The sequence below is a fragment of the Hyaena hyaena genome, unplaced genomic scaffold (genome assembly GCF_003009895.1).
Source record: "Hyaena hyaena isolate Hyena2069 unplaced genomic scaffold, ASM300989v1 scaffold_434, whole genome shotgun sequence".
Classification (NCBI taxonomy): domain Eukaryota; kingdom Metazoa; phylum Chordata; class Mammalia; order Carnivora; family Hyaenidae; genus Hyaena; species Hyaena hyaena.
This window is the reverse complement of record NW_024081069.1, coordinates 903,954-926,932: the sequence shown is the minus strand read 5'-3', so window position 1 is coordinate 926,932 and position 22,979 is coordinate 903,954. Positions and strand designations below refer to the sequence as shown.

Genomic DNA, 22,979 nt, shown 5'->3' with positions numbered 1-22,979 from the left:
TGCCCTTGGACTGTGGGCTTCCTTTAGTCACAAGCCATGTCTTTCCACCTTGTATTTATCACAACATTCCCACACAGTACACAGTGTGCAACATACACTCAGTAAAGGCTAAATCCATGCACAATTGAGCAAATATTAACTTTAAAAAATGAAACATTGATCAGTAAAGTAGAATAGAAAGAATTACACTATGATAAGAACCTAATCTGTGACAAGCCAGATGTCATATAATAAGAAGAATCAAATCACTATTGAGTAAACATTGTTGAAATAAAATGGATCAAAAAGATTAACTTGGGCTGTATTTTTACCTTATATAGCCATGAATTTCTTATTTGTAACAGCTGTGCAAGAGAGATATTTCTGACTATTGAAGACTATCATCAAAGACGAAAAGGATCTGATTAAAGAGAAATAAAAAACATTTGTACAACACAGTGTCACAGAAGGAAACAATTATTCTGACAAGCACAGCTGATAAAAGCATACCTTCTAATGCATATTATTTTTTAAAATAGGAAGGTCAAAATCCAGATTCTACTAAAGAGAAGTGTGCAGATGAATATGCAGTTTACATTTGAAAAATCAATGCCCAGATTCATTCATTGCTCATTCAACAAACTAACCTTTATTGTTAAGTGTTAAATATTCTTAGTAGTTAAAAATAGCCAGTATTTTTCAAGCATGTCCAATGTTCTTGGCACTGAGATAAGCACTTAACAGATTATCTCCTCTAAGCTCAGACTTAGGCATTGTTATTATCATTTTACAGAGGCATAGAGAAGTTAAACATTTGCTCAGTTTATGAGATAGCCAAAATTTGAACACAGGTCCATTTCACTTTAGAATTTGTGTTCTGAAACTGTATAAGGTGTATGCTGCTTGTATCTGTTGTAAACTAGGCCATTGTATTAATTCAATGAACACAAATTAAATTACCTTTAAAATATCACTGAACATCTATTAAGATATCTAAAATTTAAATAAAATAGGTCTGTGGTAGTCAGGTGTATGTACACATTGCTGGAAGCAATTCTAGTGGATTCATTCCTTCTAGATCTGTTGATTTAAGCTTTTCATCAAATTTGGGAGCCATTATTTCTTCAAATATTTTTTCTGCTCTTCTCTTTCTCTCCAATCTCTTTGGGAGTTCCATGTTAGTTGATATACTTTACATTGTCCCCCAGATCTCTGGGGCTCTGTCCCTTTTTCTTCTACCTTTTCCTCTCTGTTCCTGAGTTTGGATAATTTCTACTGTTCTATCTTCATGTTCACTGATTCTTTCTTCTGTCATCTCAAATCTTATGTTAAGCCCATAGAGTAAATTTTTTTATTTCTGTTATTGTACAGTTTAACTGTAGAATTTTCATTTTTGTAATGTTTATATGTTTTTGTTGATATTCCCTATTTTGAAAGTCATTGGTATCATATTTCTATTAAGTCACTGACATTGTATTTTTATTTAATTCTTTGAACATGTTATACTAGCTGCTTTGAAGTCTTTTTGAAGTCTTTGTCTGGTGTGTGGATTCTGATGTCTTTACTCAGTTTTTTATTCTTATTTTTAACTTTTAGCCTGGCTTCCTAGGAGTTTGCCCTTGTGCCTACGTGGCCCATAAGGCTCCACCCTCTGCCAGTGGATCTGTATATTGGTTGGGAAGCAGTCAAAGTTGGAGCTAGTTTTCCAGTCTCTCCTGGTTTTGCCAGTCTCAATTTGGTCTCCCCAGGCAGGAGCATAGCTTTCCTGTCAGCCAGGGAAATATGGGGAGATATAGTCCTTCCATAATCTTTCTGTGGCTCTCTCATTTCTAGATCTTCCCATTAAATTTCTGACTTGTCCACTGCTTGCCTTGGCTGGGTCTGCAACCTCAGGCTAGCAAAACTGAGGACTTTTCCCTTTCAGTTTTCTACTGTATTCACCATATTTAGTTTATAAAGGCACAACTCACAAGTCTGCCTCCTCTGGCAGCAAAGCTGCTGGTTTCTGACCAGCTCCATGCTGGTAAGAACCAGAATGAGGATGGGAGACCAGGCCATGGGATCTCACTGTTCAGACCCTCAGCTCTAGCAGTTTTTGAAAAATAAATACTTCTTAATTTTTGTCTCCATTTGGTAAATTCTAGAGCTGAATGATTGCTGAATGATTGCTGAATGATTGCTTTTTTATTATTTTGACAAGTTGTATACTTATTTCTGTGGAAAGGATTCCCTGACCACTTCACATTGCCATTGCTGAAAGTCCCTCTGGTTTGTTCAGTCTCTTCCTCCTCCTCTTTCTTTTTCAATTTTTATTATTGAAGCATAGTTGACATAACATCTCTGGTTAATTCTCTCTGAAGAATAATTTTTCATGATATAATAAGAAATATAAAACCATTTCATTGCCCTGACTTTGTAAATCTATTTGGGTGAATTGTATATCAAGGAAATAATTCAAAACCAAACAGCAAACCATAAAATGTGTTCAAGATAGTCATGGCTGAATTGTTTGTGCTAGTAGCAAATTAGAAATCTCTTAAACGTGCAACATTTGGAAAGTGGTTAAAGGAATTGTATTATCAACATAATAAAATACTACATGAACTTGTAACAGGATCCTTTGTGGACTATTGCAATCCACACTCTTGGTTTGTACATGGTAACTAGAACTATGTGTTTATTTATTCTGATAAAGATATGGAGTGCATTTTCAGAGGTGGTTTAATATTTATTTTTTTAATATAATTTATTGCCAAATTGGCTTACATACAACACCCAGTGTTCATCCCAACAAGTGCTCCTCTCAGTGCCCATCACCCACTTCCCTCCCACCCCATCAAGTTATTTATCATCAAGGAAATATAAATCAAAGCCACACTGAGATACCACTTCACACTGGTCAGAGTGGCTAAAATGAACAAATCAGGTTAATATTTATTTTATGTAACTTCTATAAAATTACTTAATTCATTATTTTAAAATTTGACATAATTATTTTTATTATATTTGATACATATTTTTAAATTTTTATTTATTTTTGAGAGAGAGAGAGAGAATGAGCAGGAGAGGGGCAGAGAGAGGGAGACACAGAATCTGAAGCAGGATCCAGGCTCTGAGCTGTCAGCACAGAGACCCATGCAGGGCTTGAACTCATGAACCACAAGCTCATGACCTGAGCCGAAGCACATGATGAAGGCAGACGGATGTTGAAAGGATAAAGACTACCCTGGGGGCAAGGATGGTTTCTTTATTCATTTAACCACATGTAATGAAGATTTACTACATCTCAAATGCTGTTTCAGGAGTGGGGGACATTCTGTATGGACATAGAAGGCCTCTGCTGTCATTGAGCTTGCATTCTATAGGAGAAGACACATACTAAACAAACAAACAAATATATAACTGTAATGTCAGTACGTGATAAGTACTATGATGGATAATAAAGCAAGGTAACAGGATAGAGAGAGAGACTAGGGTGGAGAGAAAGGGTACTGTTTCAGATAGGTTTGTCAGAACAGATATCTTTGAGAAGAGGATATTTTAATGAAGAACTGAATTGTATAGAAGAGTGAACCATGTAGAGATATTGGGGAAGAATTCTAGACAGAGAAAATAGTGTGTATAAAGGTACAGGTGGGAATAGGATTGGCAAATTCCAAGAACAGCAGAGATGCAGCAGTAACTGGTGAGGAGTGTGGCAGGGGAGAGGATAGAAGCTGAGCACAGTGAGGAAAGTGAAGGTCAGTGCAGTGTAGAGCCATGCAGGTCAGGGTTGTGATATGATCAGATTTAGGCTTTAAGGAGACAAACAAAACAAAACAAAACAGAGCAAAACCAATGCCTGTTGAAGATATATAAAGGTAGGCTAAACTGCTATAACAATAACCAAAAATATAGTGGCTCAAACACAACGGAAATTTATTTCTCACTTGCACTAATAGTCTAGGAAGCTCTCCTCCATGCAAGGTATTCTCCCAAAGACCTTGGTGCAGAAGTGACACTTACCACTTTTGTTCACATTCCACTGGTGAGAACCTGGTCCTGTGGCCACACCTAGATGCGAGAGATCCTGGATGTACTCTGACTTTGGTTTCTCATACAGGAGCACAATACAGCAAATCAGATGAAAGTGGCTTGGACTAGGATGGGAGAACAATGAGGTGGTCATATTTTGGATATATTTTGGTAGTAGGGTCAACAGGAATTACTGATGGAATAGATGTAGGTATGTGAAAAAGAGGAGTTAAGGATAAATTTTTGATATTTGAGTGAATGATGATGTCATTTATGCAGATGAAGAAGACCTGAGGAGAATAGCTTTCTGCTGTAGTCATGTTAAAGTTTGAGGTGCTTGTTAGCCGTGTAAGGGGAGATACTAAGAAGACAACTAATATTCAAAACTTCAGTTCAAGGGAGAGGTGGATGATGATATAAACTTGGAACATCAGTATGTGGATAGTATTTAAAGCCATTTGGGGCGAGATGAGATCTCCTAGGAGTGAATATATCCGTATATATAATAACAAGAGTGCTGGGGACTAAATCAATGCTGTGATACTCCAGTGTTTGAGAGCTGGAAGGAAGTGGTAAGCCAGCAAAGGAGACTGACAAGAAGTGGTTACTGAGATAGGAGAAAAACCGGGGGAGCAAGGCATCCTAGAAATCAAGAGAAGGAAGTGTTTCAACAAGTAGAAAGAGATCACTTGTGTCAGATGCTGTCTGAAAGGATGAGGACTGTGTTGACCATTGAATTTGAAGTTTCACATCATTGGGAACCATAGAAAGAGTATTTTTAGTGGAATGTTATTTACAGTCTTAACAGCGGACTGAGGAAATAGTGGGAGGTAGAAACTGTACAGGCAATTCTTTTGAGGAGTTTTGCTCTAAGGAAGATAAAGAAATAGGGCAGTAGCTAAGGAATGACTGGGAAATATTTGTTTAGGTGGGAGAAAATTACAGTATATTTGTATTTGGTGGAGATGATTCAGTAAAGGATGGAAAAACTGATGATGGAAAAGCAAAGCCTTTGAACAGCGCACGAGTGGAGGGATGTGCCTTGGGTAAGAACCAGGAATACTCATCCACTGTAGAAGGAGGAAAGGACAAAAGAGGGCACAGAGGCAAATGGCTTAGTAGATTTGGTGATGAGAGAATATAAAAGCTCTCTTTTGAGAGAAGAGGTTGTAAATTCGTTACATCAGAGAGCAGGAGAATGAGTTGACTAGGTGTAACACCGTTGAGGAATGGAAGTGTAGAAGCGTGGAAGCAGGTGATGTAAGCAAGGGAATGCACTTAATCTAGGACCATAGAATCTTAGCTAGGTAAGAGGGTACTGAAAAAAGGAGATAAGTAATAGAAAGCAAAAACATACTAGGGCAAATTGAAGATCCCTCTGTAGGCTACGGATAGTTGAGGTGGAAGACAGGAGAGTAAATGAGAAAAAAGAAGTGATAAGCAGGGGTAGATAGATTGAAATCATGATTTAAGAGATGTATAGTTACTATACATTGAGTAACATTGAGTTACTATAGTTACTCAAGTGTGGTCAAGGGAGTTAATGGTAGAGGTGAATGGAGATTGTTTTTTGGCTGAGTTACAAAACTAGAGGAGAGGAATTCATTGGTATTTACTCTTAAAAATAGAAAAGAGTTTGGTAACAAATTGGTAACCAAGGATTTGGTTCATTTATTTTTTAGATTTATTCCTGAAGTCTAGGCTCCAGGAACAAGATATCCAGAGGAGACCAACTTCTTTCTATACCCACATATGCAACCCCTGGGTCTCCCTGTTAGGGGTGAGTTACTTCATTTTGATCTCAATTGTCCTTGAGAAAGAATTCAGATAGAGACATTGATCTAGGGAGCTGCAGAGGGGAGAGGAAAAAGGGCAGTCTTAATTAGGAGCAATGTGATTTAAGTTTGTTACATTAGTTTAGATGGGATTACAAATGGCAAACTTATATTTAATGAACCACTTATTTCAATCAGTAGGTTACTTTAAAAATAATTAAACATCTGTGATAACCTCTGAGTCACTAAATTTCTAGGTATACCAAATTAACGTACTTTCACTCTAATTTGTTTCTTCTAAGGAGGAGTAGGACAAGGGGCTAGGGTAGATATTTATTTATTGATAGTTTTGATTACAGCATCCTTTTGGGTGGGTGTGTTCTCAAATATCTGCTTAACTTCAGTTTTTTGAATTATGTGTGAGCTTCAACTATTTAGAATTTCTGGCGATCAGAGGTGGATGAGAGGGACTATTGTTTCTTGAGGCCCTTACCTTGTGGCTTGCTTACCATGTGATAAACTGTTAGGTGACTTGCCTTCCTATTCTGTTTCCACAGGCTGTTGGGTCCCTTCTCATCATGTTTGTGATCCAGTGGGTCTACGCCCTCATTAACATGGGTGTTGCTGCCATTGTGTATTTCTACATTGGTCGGGCCAGTCCAGGGCTTCACCTTGGTAAGAAGCAGAGCCATTTTTCCATCATCTTCCTTCTTCTCTTTTAGCATCCATTGAAAAAAAAAAAAAGCATTTTGAGCACCTATTAAATGCCAACTAATTCAGATATGAATCTCATTTTCAAGTAGCTTCTAGTCTAGGAGGAAAAATATAACATGCCCATAAATAGTAACAAATAAAGAATAATAACTTGTAAGGTTTATAAGATGCGTGGAAGTAAAATTGTTGACAACAGTAGCACAAGAGAGGAAGAAAGAAATGGAAACGTATGGTTTTATGTTTCTGATACTAATGTGAAATACTATAATATCACTTAAAGGTAGACCATGATAGGGGCTCCTGGATGGCTCAGTCAGTTAAGTGACTGACTCTTGATTTTGGCTCAGGTCCTGATCTCACAGTTCATGGGGTTGAGCCATACGATGAGCTCTGCACTGACAGTGTGGGGCCTCCTTAAGATTTTCTCTCTCTCTGCTGAGAACAAACTGAGGACTGATGGTTGGGGAGGGAGGGGGGAGATGGGCATGGAGGAGGGCACTTGTGGGGATGGGCACTGGGTGTTATGTGGAAACCAACTTGACAATAAACTATTTGTAAAAAAAAAAAAAAAAGTAAATGAATATACATTAAAAGAAAAAAAAAATTTTCTCTCTGTCTGTCCCTCCCCAACTCATGCTCTCTCTCTAAATAAATAAACATTAAAAAAAGAGGTAGACCACGATGAGTTAAAAAGATATACTACAAGCCCTAAAGCAACCACTAAAATACAACAAAGAGTTATAGCTATTAAGCCAATAAAGAAGATAAAATTGAATTTAAGAAATGCTCAAATAGAAATAAAGCAAGAAAAAGAAAATGATAATAAAGGACATATAAGACAAACAAAAAACAGATAGAAGGGTGGTTTATATAAACCTAACTATATCAATAAACACACTAAATATAAATTGTTTAAATATTCACAATTCAAACGTCCAAACTCTGAGATTGTCAGATTCAACAAAAAAGTAACTATATGCTACCTACAAGAAGTTGACTTTATTATTTTTTTAATTGTTTTAATGTTTTATTTATTTCTGAGAGAGAGGGAGAGAGAGAGAGAGTGAGCAGGGGAGGGTCAGAGACAGAGGGAGATAACAGAGTCTGAAATAGGCTCCAGGTTCTGAGCTGGCTGTCAGCACAGTGTCCAATGTGGGGCTTGAACCCACAAACCATGAGATCATGATCTGAGCTGAAGTCAGACGCTCAACCAACTGAGCCACCCAGATGCCCCAAGAAGTTGACTTTAAATATAAAGGCACATGGTATACATGGGTGAGCATGCTGAGCATGGAGTCTGCTTGGGACTCTGCCTCTCACTCTGCCCTGCCCTTGCTCGCACACGCGCACATGCTTACACTCTCTCTCCCTCTCTCTCTAAATAAATAAAGAAGCATTAAAAAAAAAAATAAGGGCACAAATAAGTTAAAAGCAAAGGGGTGGAAAAAGATAATATCATGATAATGTGAATCAAAACAAAGCTGGACTGATTATTCTAACACCAGACAAAGTAGATTTCAGAGAAAAGAATCTATCAAAGATAAAGAGGGTCATTTCATAAAGGAAAAGGGAAAAATTCATCAAGAGGACATAACAAACCTTAGCATTTATGTTCTTAGAAATAGAGCTTTGAGGAGCGCCTGGGTGTCTCATTTGGTTAAGCGTCCAACTCTTGATTTCTGCTCTGGTCATGATCTCACAGTTCCTGAGATCGAGCCCCACATCAGGCTATGTGCTGAGGGGCAGAGCCTGCCTGGAATTCTCTCTCTCCATCTCTTTCTGCCCCTCTCTTGCTCATGTTCTCTTTCTGTCTCAAAATAAATAAGCATTAAAAAAAAAAAAAAGAGCTTTGAAATAACATCATGCAAAACCTGACAGAACTGCAAAAAGAAATAGAAAAGTTAATAATTATAGTCAGCAATTCCAACACCAAGTAGGCGTAAAATCAGTAATGCTTTATTTATTTATTTTTAAATGTTTATTTATTTTGAGAGAGAGAGAGAGAGAGTGAGAGAAGGCTAGTGGGAGTGGGGCAGAGAAAGAGGGAAAGAGATAATTCTAAGCAGGCTCTGCACTGTCAGCTCAGAGCCTGACACGGGGTTCAGTCTCATAAACTGTGAGATCATGACCTGAGCCGAGATCAAGAATCAGATGCTTAAGTGACTGAGGCATCCAGGTGCTCCAGATCAGTAAGGCTTTAGAAGACTTGAAAAATATTATCCACAAACCCAAGCAAATTGACAGTTATAGAACATGCCACCTAACAACAACAGAATACATGTTCTTTTCAAGTATATATGAACATTTACCAAGACAGAACATATTCTAGGATTAAAAAAAAAAAGTCACAATAAACTTCAAAGCACTTAGGTAAATTCAAGAACAAAGTATGTTCTTTGACCAAAGGGGAATTAGAAATGAGTAATAGAGTGATATTCTGGTTATCAAAATATTTAGAAGCCAAAGAACACTAAATAACACTAAATGACTAAGAACTTTAAGGAAACTAAATAACTCAGGGTCCAAAGTGAAAATACAAGGGTCCCTGGGTGGCTCAGTTGGTTAAGTCTCTGATCCTTGATTTTGGCTCAGGTCATGATCTTATGGTTTGTAAGTTCAAGCCCCATGTCAGGCTCTGTGCTGACGGTGCAGAGCCTGCTTGAGATTCTTTCTTTCTCCTTCTATCTCTGCACCTCCTCTGCTTGCATGCTCTCTTTCTCTCTCACAATAAAGAAAATAAACATTAAAAAAGGTGAAATTACAAAATATTTTGAACTGAACAAAAATGAAAATGTAACATTTCAAAATTATGGGATGAAGCTAATTCAGTAGCTAGAAGGAAATTTGTAGCATCAAATGCTTATATTAGAAAAGAAGAAATGTCTGAAATCAATGACCAGCCTTTAGTTTAAGAAACTAGAGAAAGAAGAGCAAATTAATCCCAAATAAGAAGAAAAAAAGAAACAATAAATATCAAACTAGGCATCAATAAAAATTTTACATAGAAAGAATGCTAGTGAAACAAAAATCTGGTTATGTGACATCAATAAACTTGAGAAACCTTGAGCTAGACTGATGCGTATAAAAGGAGAGAAGTCATAAAATGACCAATACCAGGAGTGAGAGAGATGGCACTACTAGAGTCTACAGATATTAAAAGAAAGACAAAGAAATACTGTAAACAGTTACGTGCCAATAAATGTGACAACCTAGATAAATTGGATAAATTCTTTGAAAGATATAAACTATCAAAGCTCTCTCTAGAAGAAATGTAGGTGGGGTGCCTGGGTGGCTCAGTCGGCTAAGCTTCCAACTTCAGCTCAGGTCATGATCTCATGGTTCGTGGGTTCGAGCCCCATGTCGGCCTCTGTGCTGACAGCCAGCTCAGGGCCTGGAGCCTGTTTCAGACTCTGTGTTTCCCTCTCTCTCTGACCCTCCCCTGCTCACGCTGCCTCTCTCTCTTACTCTCTCTCTCAGAAATAAATAAAGCATTAAATTTTTTAAAAATGTAGGGCTATTTAGGTAATCTAAATATCTTGTCAATTAAAAGCCTTCCCACAGAGAAAACTCTAGGCCCATATGGCTTCACTAAAGCAAACTACCAGATATTTAAGGAAGAAAGAATATTAATTCTATAGGAACTCTTTGGAAAACTGCATACCAATATCCTTCATAATGTAGATGCAAAAGATCATAACAAAATGTTAACAAGTTGAACATCACTATGTACAGTGTGGGACCCAATGCAGGACTTGAACTCATGACTCTGAGATCAAGACCTGAGCTGAGATCAAGAGTCAGATACTTTACCCACTGAGCTACTAAGCCACATGATTCAGTATTCTTAATGTTGGTTCTCCCCAAATGGTTCTATAGATACAACACAATCCCAATAAAAATCTCAGCTGCCTTTTGTGTAGCAACTGGCAAATGGATTCCAAAATATTTATGTGGAAATGCAGAAAACCCTAGATTAGTCCAAACAGCTTTGTAAAAGAACTAAGTTGGAAAATTTACATTACCTGATTTCGAGACTGATTGTAAGCTAAAACAATTGACATAGCATGGTATTGTCATCAAGATAGACAAATCAGTGGCCAAAATAGAGAGTCTAGAAATTAACCCCCACACACACGGTCAGTTGATTTTCAAAAAAGGTGCAAAGGTAGTTCAGTGGAAGAAATGTCTTCTCAGCAAATGGTGTGGGAACAATTGGAAATCCGTATTCAAAACAATAAGCTGCAATGCATACATCGTATACCATAAAAATAACTCAAAATAGATCATAGAACTAAATGTAAAACCCAAAATTATAAAGTTTCTGAAATAAAATATAGGACACTGTATGAGTGAAGCAAAGATTTCTTAGACATAAAACTCAGTACAGTAAAAGAGTTGAAAAGTTGGACTTCATCAAAACTGAGAACTCTGATCTTCCAAATATCCTGGCAAGCCATAGGCTGTGAGAGAATATTACCAATTCACATATCTGATAAGGGACTTGTATCTAGAACATATAAAACCTCTCAATATTCAATAAGGAAATGACAATAAAAATGGGCAAAAATTTTAAATAGATTTCACCAAAGAACATAAATCGATGGCAAATAAGCACGTGAAAAGATGCTCAACATGAGTGGTCATTAGGAAATGCAATTAAAATCATAACATATTACTATATACATATTAATAGGATTAAAATGAAAAATACTGACCGTGTCACACATTGGTGAAGATACGGAGCACGGTGAACTATCATACACTGCTGGTGGGAATGTAAAATGATACAGTCACTTTGTAAAACAGTTTGGCAGTTTATTAAAAAGTTAAACAAGAGGGTGAGGGGGGGTGTGTGTGACATAGGTGATGGGGATTCAGGAGTATACTTGTGATGAGTGCTGGGTGTTGTAGGGAATTGTTGAATCACTATACTGTGCTTCTGAAACTAATATAATACTGTATGTTAACTACATTGGAATTAAAAATTTTTTTAATAATAAATAAATAAAATCCCCCTCCCAAAGTTAAACCTATACCTGCTGTATGAACCAGCTACCATACTTCTAGTTATTTACCCAGGAGAAATGAAAGCATATAGCCATAAAAAACATGACATGGGGGCGCCTAGGTGACTCAGTCAGTTGAGCAACTGACTCTTGATTTTGTCCCAGGTCATGATCTTACAGTTGTGAGATTGAACCCCATATCAGGCTCCACGTTGAGTGCGGAGCCTGCTTAGGATTCTCTCTCCCTCTCTCTCTGTCCCTTTCCCCCACTTGCTCTCTCTCTCTCAAAAAAAGTACATGAATATTCATAGCACCTTAATTTGTAGGTAGCCCCAAACTAGAAACAACCCAAATGTCCAACAGTAGGTGACTCTATAAATAAGTTGTAGTATAGCCATAGAGTGGAATACTACTCAGCAATACAAAGAATGAACTTACTCTTTCTTAAAGAATGGATTATTGATACATGCAATAACATGGATGAATCTCAAAATAATGATGCTGAGTGAAAGAAACCAGACAAAAAGAGCACATAGTACGCTATTTCATATATCTATAGTTATTAAAAATACAAACTAATCTATAACGACAGCAGATCTATGGTTGCCTTTGGAAGGGGTTTGTGGGTTCGGGGAATGCGTGGGAGGGAGGTCTTATGAAGTGGCTTGAGGAAACTATTGGAGGTAGTAGATATGTTCATTATTTTGTTTGTGGTAATGGTTTCACAGTACATGCATGTGTCAATACTTATGAAATTTTACACTGTAAATACATGTAGTTTGTTCTAAAAATGTACCCAGGATTTGTTTTAATTAGCAAGATTAAACACAGGCACAGAAATGATAAGGTACACACACATAGCAGTGATGGTCAAGAAGGAAGAAGTTTATCTTGACAGGTCCCTAGAAACAGGAAGCATGGCCTACCATTCAGGGCCACACGGGGAAGGACCAGCCTTGGTCACCAGGAGGCAGAAGAGGAAGAGAGGAGAACAAAGCTCAGAGCCATAATTGGAGTTTTAATGGGAATGAATGGGTGAGGCAAGTAGGAAGCTGAGTGAGTTTAGGATTGGATAGTTGGAATGATTTCGGTGGGCTCTGGGCTCTAGGAGTGGTCACTAGCTATCCCTGGCCCTGGGTAATTTACTGCAGGGGAGTATTGGCTTGGTGTGTGGGACTTTAACAAAGGAGGCGAGTGAGGGTAAGGGTTCTGGATTGGTTGGTTTGTATATCAAAAGTAGGCTCATAGGGGAGTTTGTGGTCTCGAGGAATTAGCTCCACCTCCAGGATCAAGGCCACAAATTCCAGAGTGGCAAGAATAAAGAAAGTAAGAAAACATAGTCAGTACTCTGATTATATGTCAGTTATTCCTCAGTAACAAAGCTGTTTAAAAAAATACAGAGGATGGGTACCAGGGTGGCCCAGTCAGCTGAGTGTCTTGACTCTTGATTTTGGCTCAGGTCATGGTCTCACTGCTCATGAGTTGCAGCTCCACTACGGGCTTGGTGCTGACAGTACAGAGCCTGCTTGAAATTCTCTTTCTCCCCTGCCTCCCTAAACCCCTCCCTCAACTGCCATCCTCCACTCCCCCCATGAGTGTGTGCTCTCTCTCAAAATAAATAAATAAAGTTAAAAATATATATACAGTTGAGAGCCCTTTTTATTTTTAAATTTTTTTTTATAGTTTATTTATTTTTGAGACAGAGAGAGACAGAGGATGAGTGGGGGAGGGCCAGAGAGAGGGAGACACAGAATCTGAAGCAGGCTCCAGCCTCCGAGCGGTCAGCACAGAGCCCGATGCGGGGCTCGAACCCACGAACTGAGAGCCCTTTTTTAACAAAATTTTATGATGCCCCAATTTAAAATGAAGTAATTAGTTTCAAGTTCTAACTAAATCAAACCATAACAATCCAGGCAAACTGAAAAGAAAAAAAAAGTCTTCAGAATTAGAATAGTTTGATGTGTAGTGATTTATTTGTCTGTTTGTTTAAGTAGGCTTCACACCCAGCTTGGAGCTCAACACAGGGCTTTCATTCACAACCCTGAGATCAAGACCTGATTTGAGATCAAGAGTCAGATGCTCAATTGACTAAGCCACCCAGGTACCCCTGATGTAGGGTTTTGAAAGAAAAGCACTTTAAACAGTTTAAGTCCCACTTACATTAAAAATAATGGTTGGGGTGCCTGGGTGGCTCAGTCAGTTGGGCGTCCAACTTCGGCTCAGGTCATGATCTCACGGTTTGTGGGTTTGAGCCCCATGTCGGGCTCTGTGCTGACAGCTAGCTCAGAGCCTGGAGCCTGCTTCGGATTCTGTGTCTCCCTCTCTCTCTCTCTCTGACCCTCCCCTGCTCACGCTGTCTCTCTCTCTTTCTCTTTCTCAGAAATAAATAAAACATTAAAAAAAATAATGGTTTAGAAAAAGTCATGTTAAGGAGAGGTCCTCATAGCTAGGAATATATTTTGATTAACATAGGGATTACATTAGTGATTGCTTCTAAATTTCTTAGAAATTAGTTTGATATTAAGAAATCTAAATATTTCCCAGAAATTTATTCATAGGAAAATATGAAATAAAACTTCAGGCCAATCTACATCTAAAATTTAGGTAATTTAGAATCTAAGTGATTACACATAAGAAGGGTCAGTAAAATGTTTATTTTCTTTCTTCTGAGACTATCAAAATATATTAGGAACTTTCTCTTGCAATTGCAGATATTAATGCAGATCAAAAATTTGTCCTCCCATTAACCATAAGAACCCTAAATGAAACTGAAGAAATACATGTTATTAGAGGCATACTGTTGACATTAGCCAAGATTCTAATGTAAGCCCCATAATTCTGATTATATATGAAATATTATCTTATTAACGAATTATATATATATGTATGTATGTGTATGGTATATATGGTGAATATATATTCACTCCAGCATATACATACATACAAACATATATATATATACACACACACATATATATAGTTTGGAGAAACATTTTAGAAAATTACATTTGATTTGATTTCCTAAAGTTTTATACACACACACACACACACACACACACACACACATATATAATTTATTATCTGAGATTAAAAAAAAACCCACATCAAAGGAGGGATGGATTTAAAAAAAAAGTTGATAAGTCCTATTCTAATCAGTGTGTCTGATGTCAAGATATTTGGCTGGTATCACAACAATCTCAATTCAAACTTCGGCTCTGGCGTTTCTGCATATTGAGCTGTGTGATTCACTTAACACCTATTGAAACATCCTAAGTGCCAGGTCCTGTGGGTGCGATATACTATGAGTGTTCCAAGATGAAAAAGACATCCTTTCTATCCTTAAGGAGTGAACAGTCCAGTAGGGGACTTCATACCATGTGTTTAATGTATTATCAATTTGAATCTAAGAAAAAAAATTATCAAAAAAAATTTAAATTCCTAAGACTGAAGTTAGCAAATCCTCTGCGTTTTCCTCTATAGCATCGTATTTGGTTTCTTTCTTGGGATTCTGGATTTTAGAAATTTTTGAAATAAATTTTTGAAAACTACATTTGAGTACAAAGTCCTCAGTTGGTTGCTGTTGGAATATTACTATGAGTGAAGTTTAGTTAAACTGAAAAAGGAAAAAAATATTGTGCTAATTCTCGGTGCATGTCGGGGAGTGTATATTCACACTATTAAAACTGGGCTTTTGGGTGCATACATAGAGCCTTTATCAATATTTATGTATATGTCTTCCCTGTAGGATCAGCCTCCAACTTCAGCCTCCTCAGGTGGATGAGGTCTCTTCTGACCCCTTCCTGCAGGTCTGTGCCACTCTGGGGCCCTGGAGGGTGTGATACAAAGGGTGTCCAGCCCCTCGCTAGGTTTACGTGAACCGTGGAATGGGAGCCTGGCATTTGACAACGTCAAGGACACTCAGACTCTGCTCCTCACTGCCCCCCACCACCCTGCCCCCCAGCCTCAGCTGATGAGAAGCTTCCTCTGGTCAGGTTTCTTCCCTTCTTACCCTCAGGAATCACGAATAGAGGCTTTATTTAGAATCTCATTGCTGGGTGATGAGTCAAGAGAGCTGCTGTCAGTGAGTTTGCAGTTGAAGACACACCAGCATCAGTACACAATCCTACACAAGATTAAGGCCTGAAAGACTCCCCTTCTGCCATCTCAAATCAGAGGTAGCTGACATGATTGTATTGGTAAAAATGCACACAGAAACAGAGCAGAGATGCTGGAGAATTTCTGTGGGCTCTCCATGTTCAAATACACAGGAAAAGGGAAGATCAAACTTTCTTGAGAAGCAGGAGGAGGGCTCATGCAGAAGGTAAGATTTCAGGAGTGCTCTCATCTCTCTCCTCTTTCTCCAGCACCCTGCCAGGAGCAATGATTCCTCAACTTTGAAGGCCTCAGGACTCTGGAAAATCACTTCCCTCCCCTTTCAGTACCAGTGAGGAGTCGAAGCTGCAGGCTGGGGAAATCCAGGCAGGACCCAACCAAGTGTTTATTTGGTTTCATTTTGTTGGTTTGTTTCTGAAACGATAGATGTCTGGGTCGCACTTACCAGTATTTGCACCTTCCATGCCCCAGCATTGCTAATAGATAATGGGAGCCTTTCCCATTGATCCCAGATGTGAGTTCAGAAACTTCTTTTTTTGCCCCACTTTTTATTGTGGTAAAATACACATATCATAAATCTTGCCCTCTTAGCCATTTTTTAAGCATACGGTTCGATGGCCTTAAGTACATTCACATCGTCATGCAACCATCCCCACTGTCCATCTCCAGAACTCTCCATCTTGCAAAACAGAGAGCCTACACCCATTGACTAACTCCCCATTCCTCCCTCCTGAGAATTATTTTAAAGAGAACTCTTTATAAGCACTAGCAATCTGTTCAAGTTGGTGAAGAAATGAAACCTTGGTGCTGGAGCCTAGGGTGATGAGCAAAAAGGAGCAGAGGCCATGAAACTAATAGGGAGAGGGCTGGGAGGAGGTGGTGTGGAGGCGGGGAACCCCTGTCTGCCTGGAAACTGAGCTACCATCCTTTGCGAAGCTATAGGAGGTGGCGGGGCACCTCTTGGCCTCTCTTCCAGTCTGAGGCACCAGGCTGAGTGATTTACATCACCACACACAAGCACTTTCCCCTGTCACTCGTAGGGGAAAGTAGAGTTTGAGTGGACATAGATTCTGTATAGAAGTTGCCTACAGAATCTGGAGCTAGCAGCAAGTGATGTGTGGTTGAGAATATTTGGCCTTATCTGATTCACAGGAATATTTTTAGGCATGTCTGGGTTTAAAGCCTATAAATGGCCGTGAGAGGTCACTACTCCTTAAGCTGCACTCTGAACTCCAGGAATTTCACCTCTGAGGTCACTGTAGTACTATTTAGAAACACAGTGTTCTAGGAGGAGATTATTCTTAGAAAAGGATAGTGCTTTTGTTGAAATAGAACCCAGTGCACACTGTTGAAAACTCTGTGGGCTTGTAAAGTGGGCGGTGGAGGCCTCAGCTAAGTGTCAACATCACACTTGCTGGCCTCACATGGCTACAGGGTGAGGTCCTGTGGTGGTTATTCGGGAGGATGAAAGGACCAAGACATTGTGATTCACTTAAAAGTAGAAATTGCTAGCTGTGTTTTCTGTTTTGTAGTTTTGAAGGATTTGTTCCACCCACCCACCACAACTGCAGTCCTAGATGCGCTTCAAAACCAAAGAATAAGATTGTAGAATGTGTTTGGGCAAAGGACTTTGGCTATGTTATTTCCTCTGTTACCCATATAATTCTCAGAATTATGTGAAATTAGCCTTGACCTTGCCTTGAGAGAATGTTCTTTCAGAAGTCCTAGCAACTACCCAGGTGAGAATTCTCAGGCCATTCTGCTGTAAAAGTGAAGCATATTATTTCCCTGAACTCAGAAGAATGCAATGGTTTCAGCCAAAAAAAAAAAAAAGAAAGAAAGAAAACATTAACCAAAAAAAAAAAAACATTGGCAAAAACACTTGTATGTTGACTGGCATGGCATTTTTGTCACCTCCTAACCTCGCTTCCTGGAGATCCAACCTTTAGAGAAGTTAACTCATTTCTCAGAAAACCTCCCATCTATCTGATTTTCGTATGTTCTCAGTGAGCAGCTGCAAGCTTTAGTCCTGTGATCTGAACTTCTGTAACAGCACATCTTGCCAGAGGCAGCTGGAGCTTTCTGCTGACATTCCACAAGCTTTAGAACCTTTTAAAAATAATTGTCAAATATATTCTTTAAACAAATCGTGCATTGCTACTCAGAGAGTGGATGCTTCTTTTTTTAGTAAAATTTTAACGAGGAAGTCAATGCATAAGGTATGACTTAAGGACCTGACACAGACTGAGGGGATTGATAGGGATCTGAAAGATGAGAAAATAGGGGCACTGGAGGTGAAGAGGTTTGCCTGGGACCATGAGGCTAATTAGAGGCAGAGCTGTGACTATTCATCTTCAATAGGTACCCTGACTGCCGTTCTGATCTTTCCTTACTGCATTCTGCCTCTAGCACTTTCCTCTTTTATCCCAGACATTTTCCTTTACTGGATTTTTCTAACTCCAACTGTACATAGACACTTCAGTGACAATGGAATCCATATCAGGACTTGCTTTTTGTCTTCAGGCCAACTGCCTTTGCAGTTGCCCTCGTAGCCGCTTCCCAAGTAAACCTTAGCCCTGGAAACCATTCCTCATTCAACTTCCTTTCCAAAGAACCAAAGAGGGAGTTACTCTTTCTACTCTTCTCAGTTTTCCAGCCTCTCCATTCCATTATTTCTTTTGACAGAAAAGCAAAGCAAAGCTGTAGAGCCCCAATGTGACACTATTTGGATGGTTAGCTTTGTGGGTTGTCTCCTTTTGGGTGGATGCAGTTTTACATGTTTCTACTAAAGAGAGATCCATCTCACTCTCTCCCCATATTTTTTATATTTATTTTTTACAGCTCAGATTCATAAACTATTACATACATAGTGATCCACAGTTGTTTTATTTTAAATCCATGTTAAATAATAAGTACAAAATAATAAGCACAATGACATTTTTGCAAATTGTTTACTCTATCCCAGAGGAAACTCAACTCTGCTGTTACAGCACTTCATCTTTCTTTCTGACCGCCCTCTGTGTTTCTCTCACTGAAGGAGCCTGAGATCTCCCCAAGAGCAGATAATTTTGGCACCGTCCCTGACTAGGGTTGACACGGAGATGACCCAGCTTACCCAGGAGAACGCAGACTTCGCCACTCGGGACCGCTACCACCACTCTTCCCTTGTGAGTCGGGAGCAGCTGATGTCTCAGTACTAGAGCACTGAGTGCTTAGCAGTAGGCAGCCCAAGGGCCCTCCTTTCTTGGAGCTGTCCAGTGCGCCGATGGATCCGAATCTCAGAACCTTCACGATGCTGGTTCTCCTCAGTAAGAAACTCAAAGACCTGTCCGACCACTGCTGTTTTGGACCACGGGCTCCTGCATTCTGGTCTGGGGTGCACACCTCACCAGGGTAACCACCGCAGTGGCTGTGGCCTCCACAACGTGCACCCAGTTCGAAGAGCTCCATGTGAACATCAAGACTTGCAAGTGTGGAGAATCACACCGGGCTGCTTGTTCTGAAGGCCACAATAAATGGTTATTTTAAATTCTATTGTATTATTTATTTTTTGTAAAACTAATACACTCACATGGTTCTAAATCCCAAAGGATAATCATATAGAATGAAAACTCTCCCTCCCATCCTTGTTCTTCCTATGTTCACCCTCTCTCCGAGATGTAGTCACTGTTCTTATATACACTTCCAGCATTTCTTTATGAATACACAAGTAAAAAGGCATGTGGATTCCTAGTACTCCCTTTTTCATACACAAAAGGTAAAATGTTGTAGATGTGTTCTGTACCTTACTTTTCCCCTTGGAGACTTTCCATATCAATGCATAAACAGTTTCCTCATCATTTTTCATTGTATGAAAGTGGTATAATTTATTTCATCGGTTCCACAATGAAGACATTTGGATTGTTTCCAATCTTACCCTGGTATAATCAGTTCTGCAGTGAATAATCTTGTACATATGTACAAGCATAAAGTAGATGCGTAAGAAACATTCCCAGAAGTGGAATAGCAAGATCAAAGGGCACATGCATTTGTAAGCCATTATTGTTTAGGGAAGGTCTTTTTAATTAAGAAGTTAAAGTGCCGCGAAGTACCCAATGGTGACTCATGTTCTCAAAAGGCTTTATCGTTCCCAGCTCTGTGGACACCTTTGTAGCCATTTTGCAGGATGAACGCATGAGGGGACAGGACTATTTTGGTTCCTCTGTGAGCTCAACGTGGCATTCATCACAAGCACGCAGTCCTGGGGGCCAGGGCAGCAGCTTCCCCCCGGAAAATTCAGCACCTGGCCCAGAGTTGGTGGTTTCACTGCTGAGCCAGAGGGAAGTGCCATTGGGTCTATTCTGACCCCTTTCTTCTGTAGTAGATGTTCTCAAGCCCGTGTGCCGGGACTCACCTGGGAGGCCTGTTAAATGTGCAGATTTTTGCACCTCATCCGTAGATTTTTTTATTCAGTAGGTTTGGGGCAGAGTCCTGGTCTTTACATTCATTTTTATAAGTGTCCCAGTGATTCCACATGAGCCATCTTTGGGTCCTATGTTGAGGAGCGCTGGGCTGCTGGATGGAATGGGATAAGGCAAGCGGGGATGGGAAGGTCATGATGAGGGGCCAGTTGGATCTCATTTTCTCCTAGAAATTGAGGTCACGTTTATGATTACTGTTCGGGCACTGTTTGGGTTAAATACCTGACTTCTGAAACAACTTAGAGAAAATGAACCCAATAGGCATGTGGGAAATAGCAACACCATAAAGCAATGGACTGACTGTATTCATGAAGGCCTGAGTTGGTGACCTCCGAGGGCCTTTTTCAAGAAGAGATTTCTGAGATGTCCTCTCTCACAGTTCTGGAAGCCAGACATCTGAAGTCAGTCACTGAAATCAAAGTGTTAGCAGGGCTATGCTCCCTCCAGGGGCTCTGATTACTAGGGAGGATGACATCCTTGCCTTTTCCTGATGCTGGTGACTGCAGGCTGTCTTTGCCCAGTGGCCACATTACTCCTGTCTTCACAGCCAACATCTTCAAACCTCTGCTCCATGGTCACACCGCATCTCCTCTGTGTGTGTGAAGTCAGCCTCTGCCTCACTCATAAGGATATGTGTGATTGCATTTAGAGTCCACACAATCCAGGGATCCTTACGGATTGGGATGTGGCTATCTTTGGGGGTACCCCCTTTAATGATTGTGCATTTTACTCTTTTGAATTCTGCATAACAAGCTAAAAAAGTAATGCCTCTGAAAAAGGTGATACTGAGCTTGAAAACCATACACATCAGAAGATTCAAGTGTCCAGGGAAAGAACTCTACCAATCTGATTCACATTATGGAAAAGAGTAAGAGAAGGACAGGGTAAAGCACTCCGGCGTTCCCCTCAATGTTGGGGATACCTAAATGAAGACCTCATAGTCTTGTATGGGAGGCAGATGCTAAACACACTGAACCATCTAATTAAGTCCAAAAATCTTGTATTTCATCCAAACCATATTGTGTAAATAGTAATAGGTAACCAGTACAGCAATAATCAGATCATAGCCTGGGATCCGCAGGAAGCAGAAATTCCCTGGTGCGCCCAGGGAAGCAGGAGCGAGAGGAAGTAGGACTGAAGCAGGGAAGGGGGCTCCGCATTGAGTGAGCAACCCTTTAGCATTAGGGGCGGCTGAACGCTCCATCCTGAAGGACCCTTCTGAGAGACTGCAGGGACACCTGCATCTCAAGACCTTCTTGCAGAGGGAGAAAAGGCTGAGAGTTCAGCCACTGGTTTTTGTTTCCCACAGTCAAAGTTTGGCCATGAGACACGAACCACCTCCCAGCTTCAGTCCTGACCACATTTGTGATTTGCACTATGTGAGCACCTAGTAAGTTCTGCAAGGAAGCAGCAACCTTTTTCTGCATGAAAGTGGCTGGAGCCCAGTAGAACTGGTCACTAGAGTGGTGGCTGAAATGGAACAAGTGGCCTTGGCCCCTGAGACAGGTGGGTCAGAGAGGATCTGAGGTGGCACATAAGGGATGTTGCCAGTAGTAAGTACAGGTGTCAGAAAAATGAGACACGGATGTCACTGGATCATTCAGACAGTTTGCTTATCCAAAGGCTGCTCAAAAATGTCAGCCTAGTCAGGGTATGTGGCAGTGAGACTAGGAACATTTTCTAAAATAGGCGGAAGGGAAGATTCTGGCCTAAAGATTTTGCCAAGGGGTATACAGTTGTGGATGAGAATGTGAATGAGTGAGAGTCATATCAGACCTTCTAGGACAATGAACGTCTCCTTTCAGGCCATGCTGTCTATTGATTAATCTATCGAATGATCCATCCTTCCCTCATCTATCTGTCTACCTACCCACTCATGTATTGATCTAACCATTTATCTACCCACCCCCCACCCATCCATCGACCTTCCCATCCACCTATCCATCCATGGCTGGAGCCACTGTATACATGCCCAAGACCACCTCACCTGAGCCAGGTATACCTCACCAATCTCAGAGCTTTATAACATAAAAATATGACCATTTAGGCAGAGATGAATCAGCCACCACCCTCCGACTTCCAGGTGGGTACAGCCCCATTCTAGAGCATTCTTGAGTTCAGGGCTGGGAACCAGAACAGTGGTCATTTCTCAGATGTCTCTGAGAGTCATGCTAAGAAGTCCTCTGACCTACACAGTAGAGTATATCCTGTATAAACAGTTATAAAGTAATGCAGAAGTTTGAGGTTCAGGATTCCATCTTCCTTCCTCCCCTCCAGGTTTCTGAACGAGGGAGTACATTTAAGGATGGGAAACAATGTTCCAGTTTATGTATGAATACCTGGACAAAGGTGTAAGAGCTGTAGTGGAGAATGCGGCTGAGGTCAGAATGTCGAAGCGAAGCCTGTAGTGTCTAACTTTGTTCCTTTTGAATCTAAGAATTCACTTCTCCCAAAGACCCTGGGATGAGGAGCTGGAACTAAGAGAGAGAATGACCGGTTGACCTCATCACCCAGTAACAGATGAGCAGAGATCATAAGGTGACCACACATTGCCTTTCAATTCTGGACCCTGTTTGCCAATGAAACGTGGCCCCGGCTTTGACCAATCAGATTGGCCTCCCACTCCCATGGGAAGGAGCAAATATAGGAAGCCAGGTATGGGGGGGGAGGGGACAGAAATGTTCCTTGCTTCTGCAGTGCTGTGGCAGAGGGAGCTTGTGTGGCAGCTCTAGCCTCTCCATGGGCAGAGGAGGAAAGGGAGGAGAGCTGAAGGGACCTCTGAAGCAGTAAGAGCAGTGACAGGGGCAGACACAGGGACTGTGAATAGGCAGAGAAGCCCTAAGCTGCCCTTGATAGCAGTCAGGGAGGGCTCCCTGGAGGAGGAGATATCTGACCTGCATCCAAGCACTTGCCGAAGA

General features: G+C 40.2%; 1 protein-coding gene across 3 annotated transcripts in view; it reads left to right on the top strand.

Annotated features, from left to right (window-relative positions):
- SLC12A8 (solute carrier family 12 member 8) overlaps positions 1-19,105 on the top strand; it is a 139,081-nt gene extending 119,976 nt beyond the window's left edge. For 2 of the 3 annotated variants that reach the window (XM_039253015.1, XM_039253014.1), the window contains 4 exons: positions 5,676-5,773; positions 6,326-6,443; positions 15,234-15,294; positions 18,639-19,105. In XM_039253015.1, coding sequence (XP_039108946.1) covers positions 5,676-5,773; positions 6,326-6,443; positions 15,234-15,294; positions 18,639-18,801 — 440 coding nt within the window. In that variant the 3' untranslated portion in view covers positions 18,802-19,105. The remainder of the gene's footprint in view (positions 1-5,675; positions 5,774-6,325; positions 6,444-15,233; positions 15,295-18,638) is intronic. The other variant, XM_039253016.1, reaches the window with a different exon arrangement.
- The last annotated feature ends 3,874 nt before the right edge of the window (positions 19,106-22,979 follow it).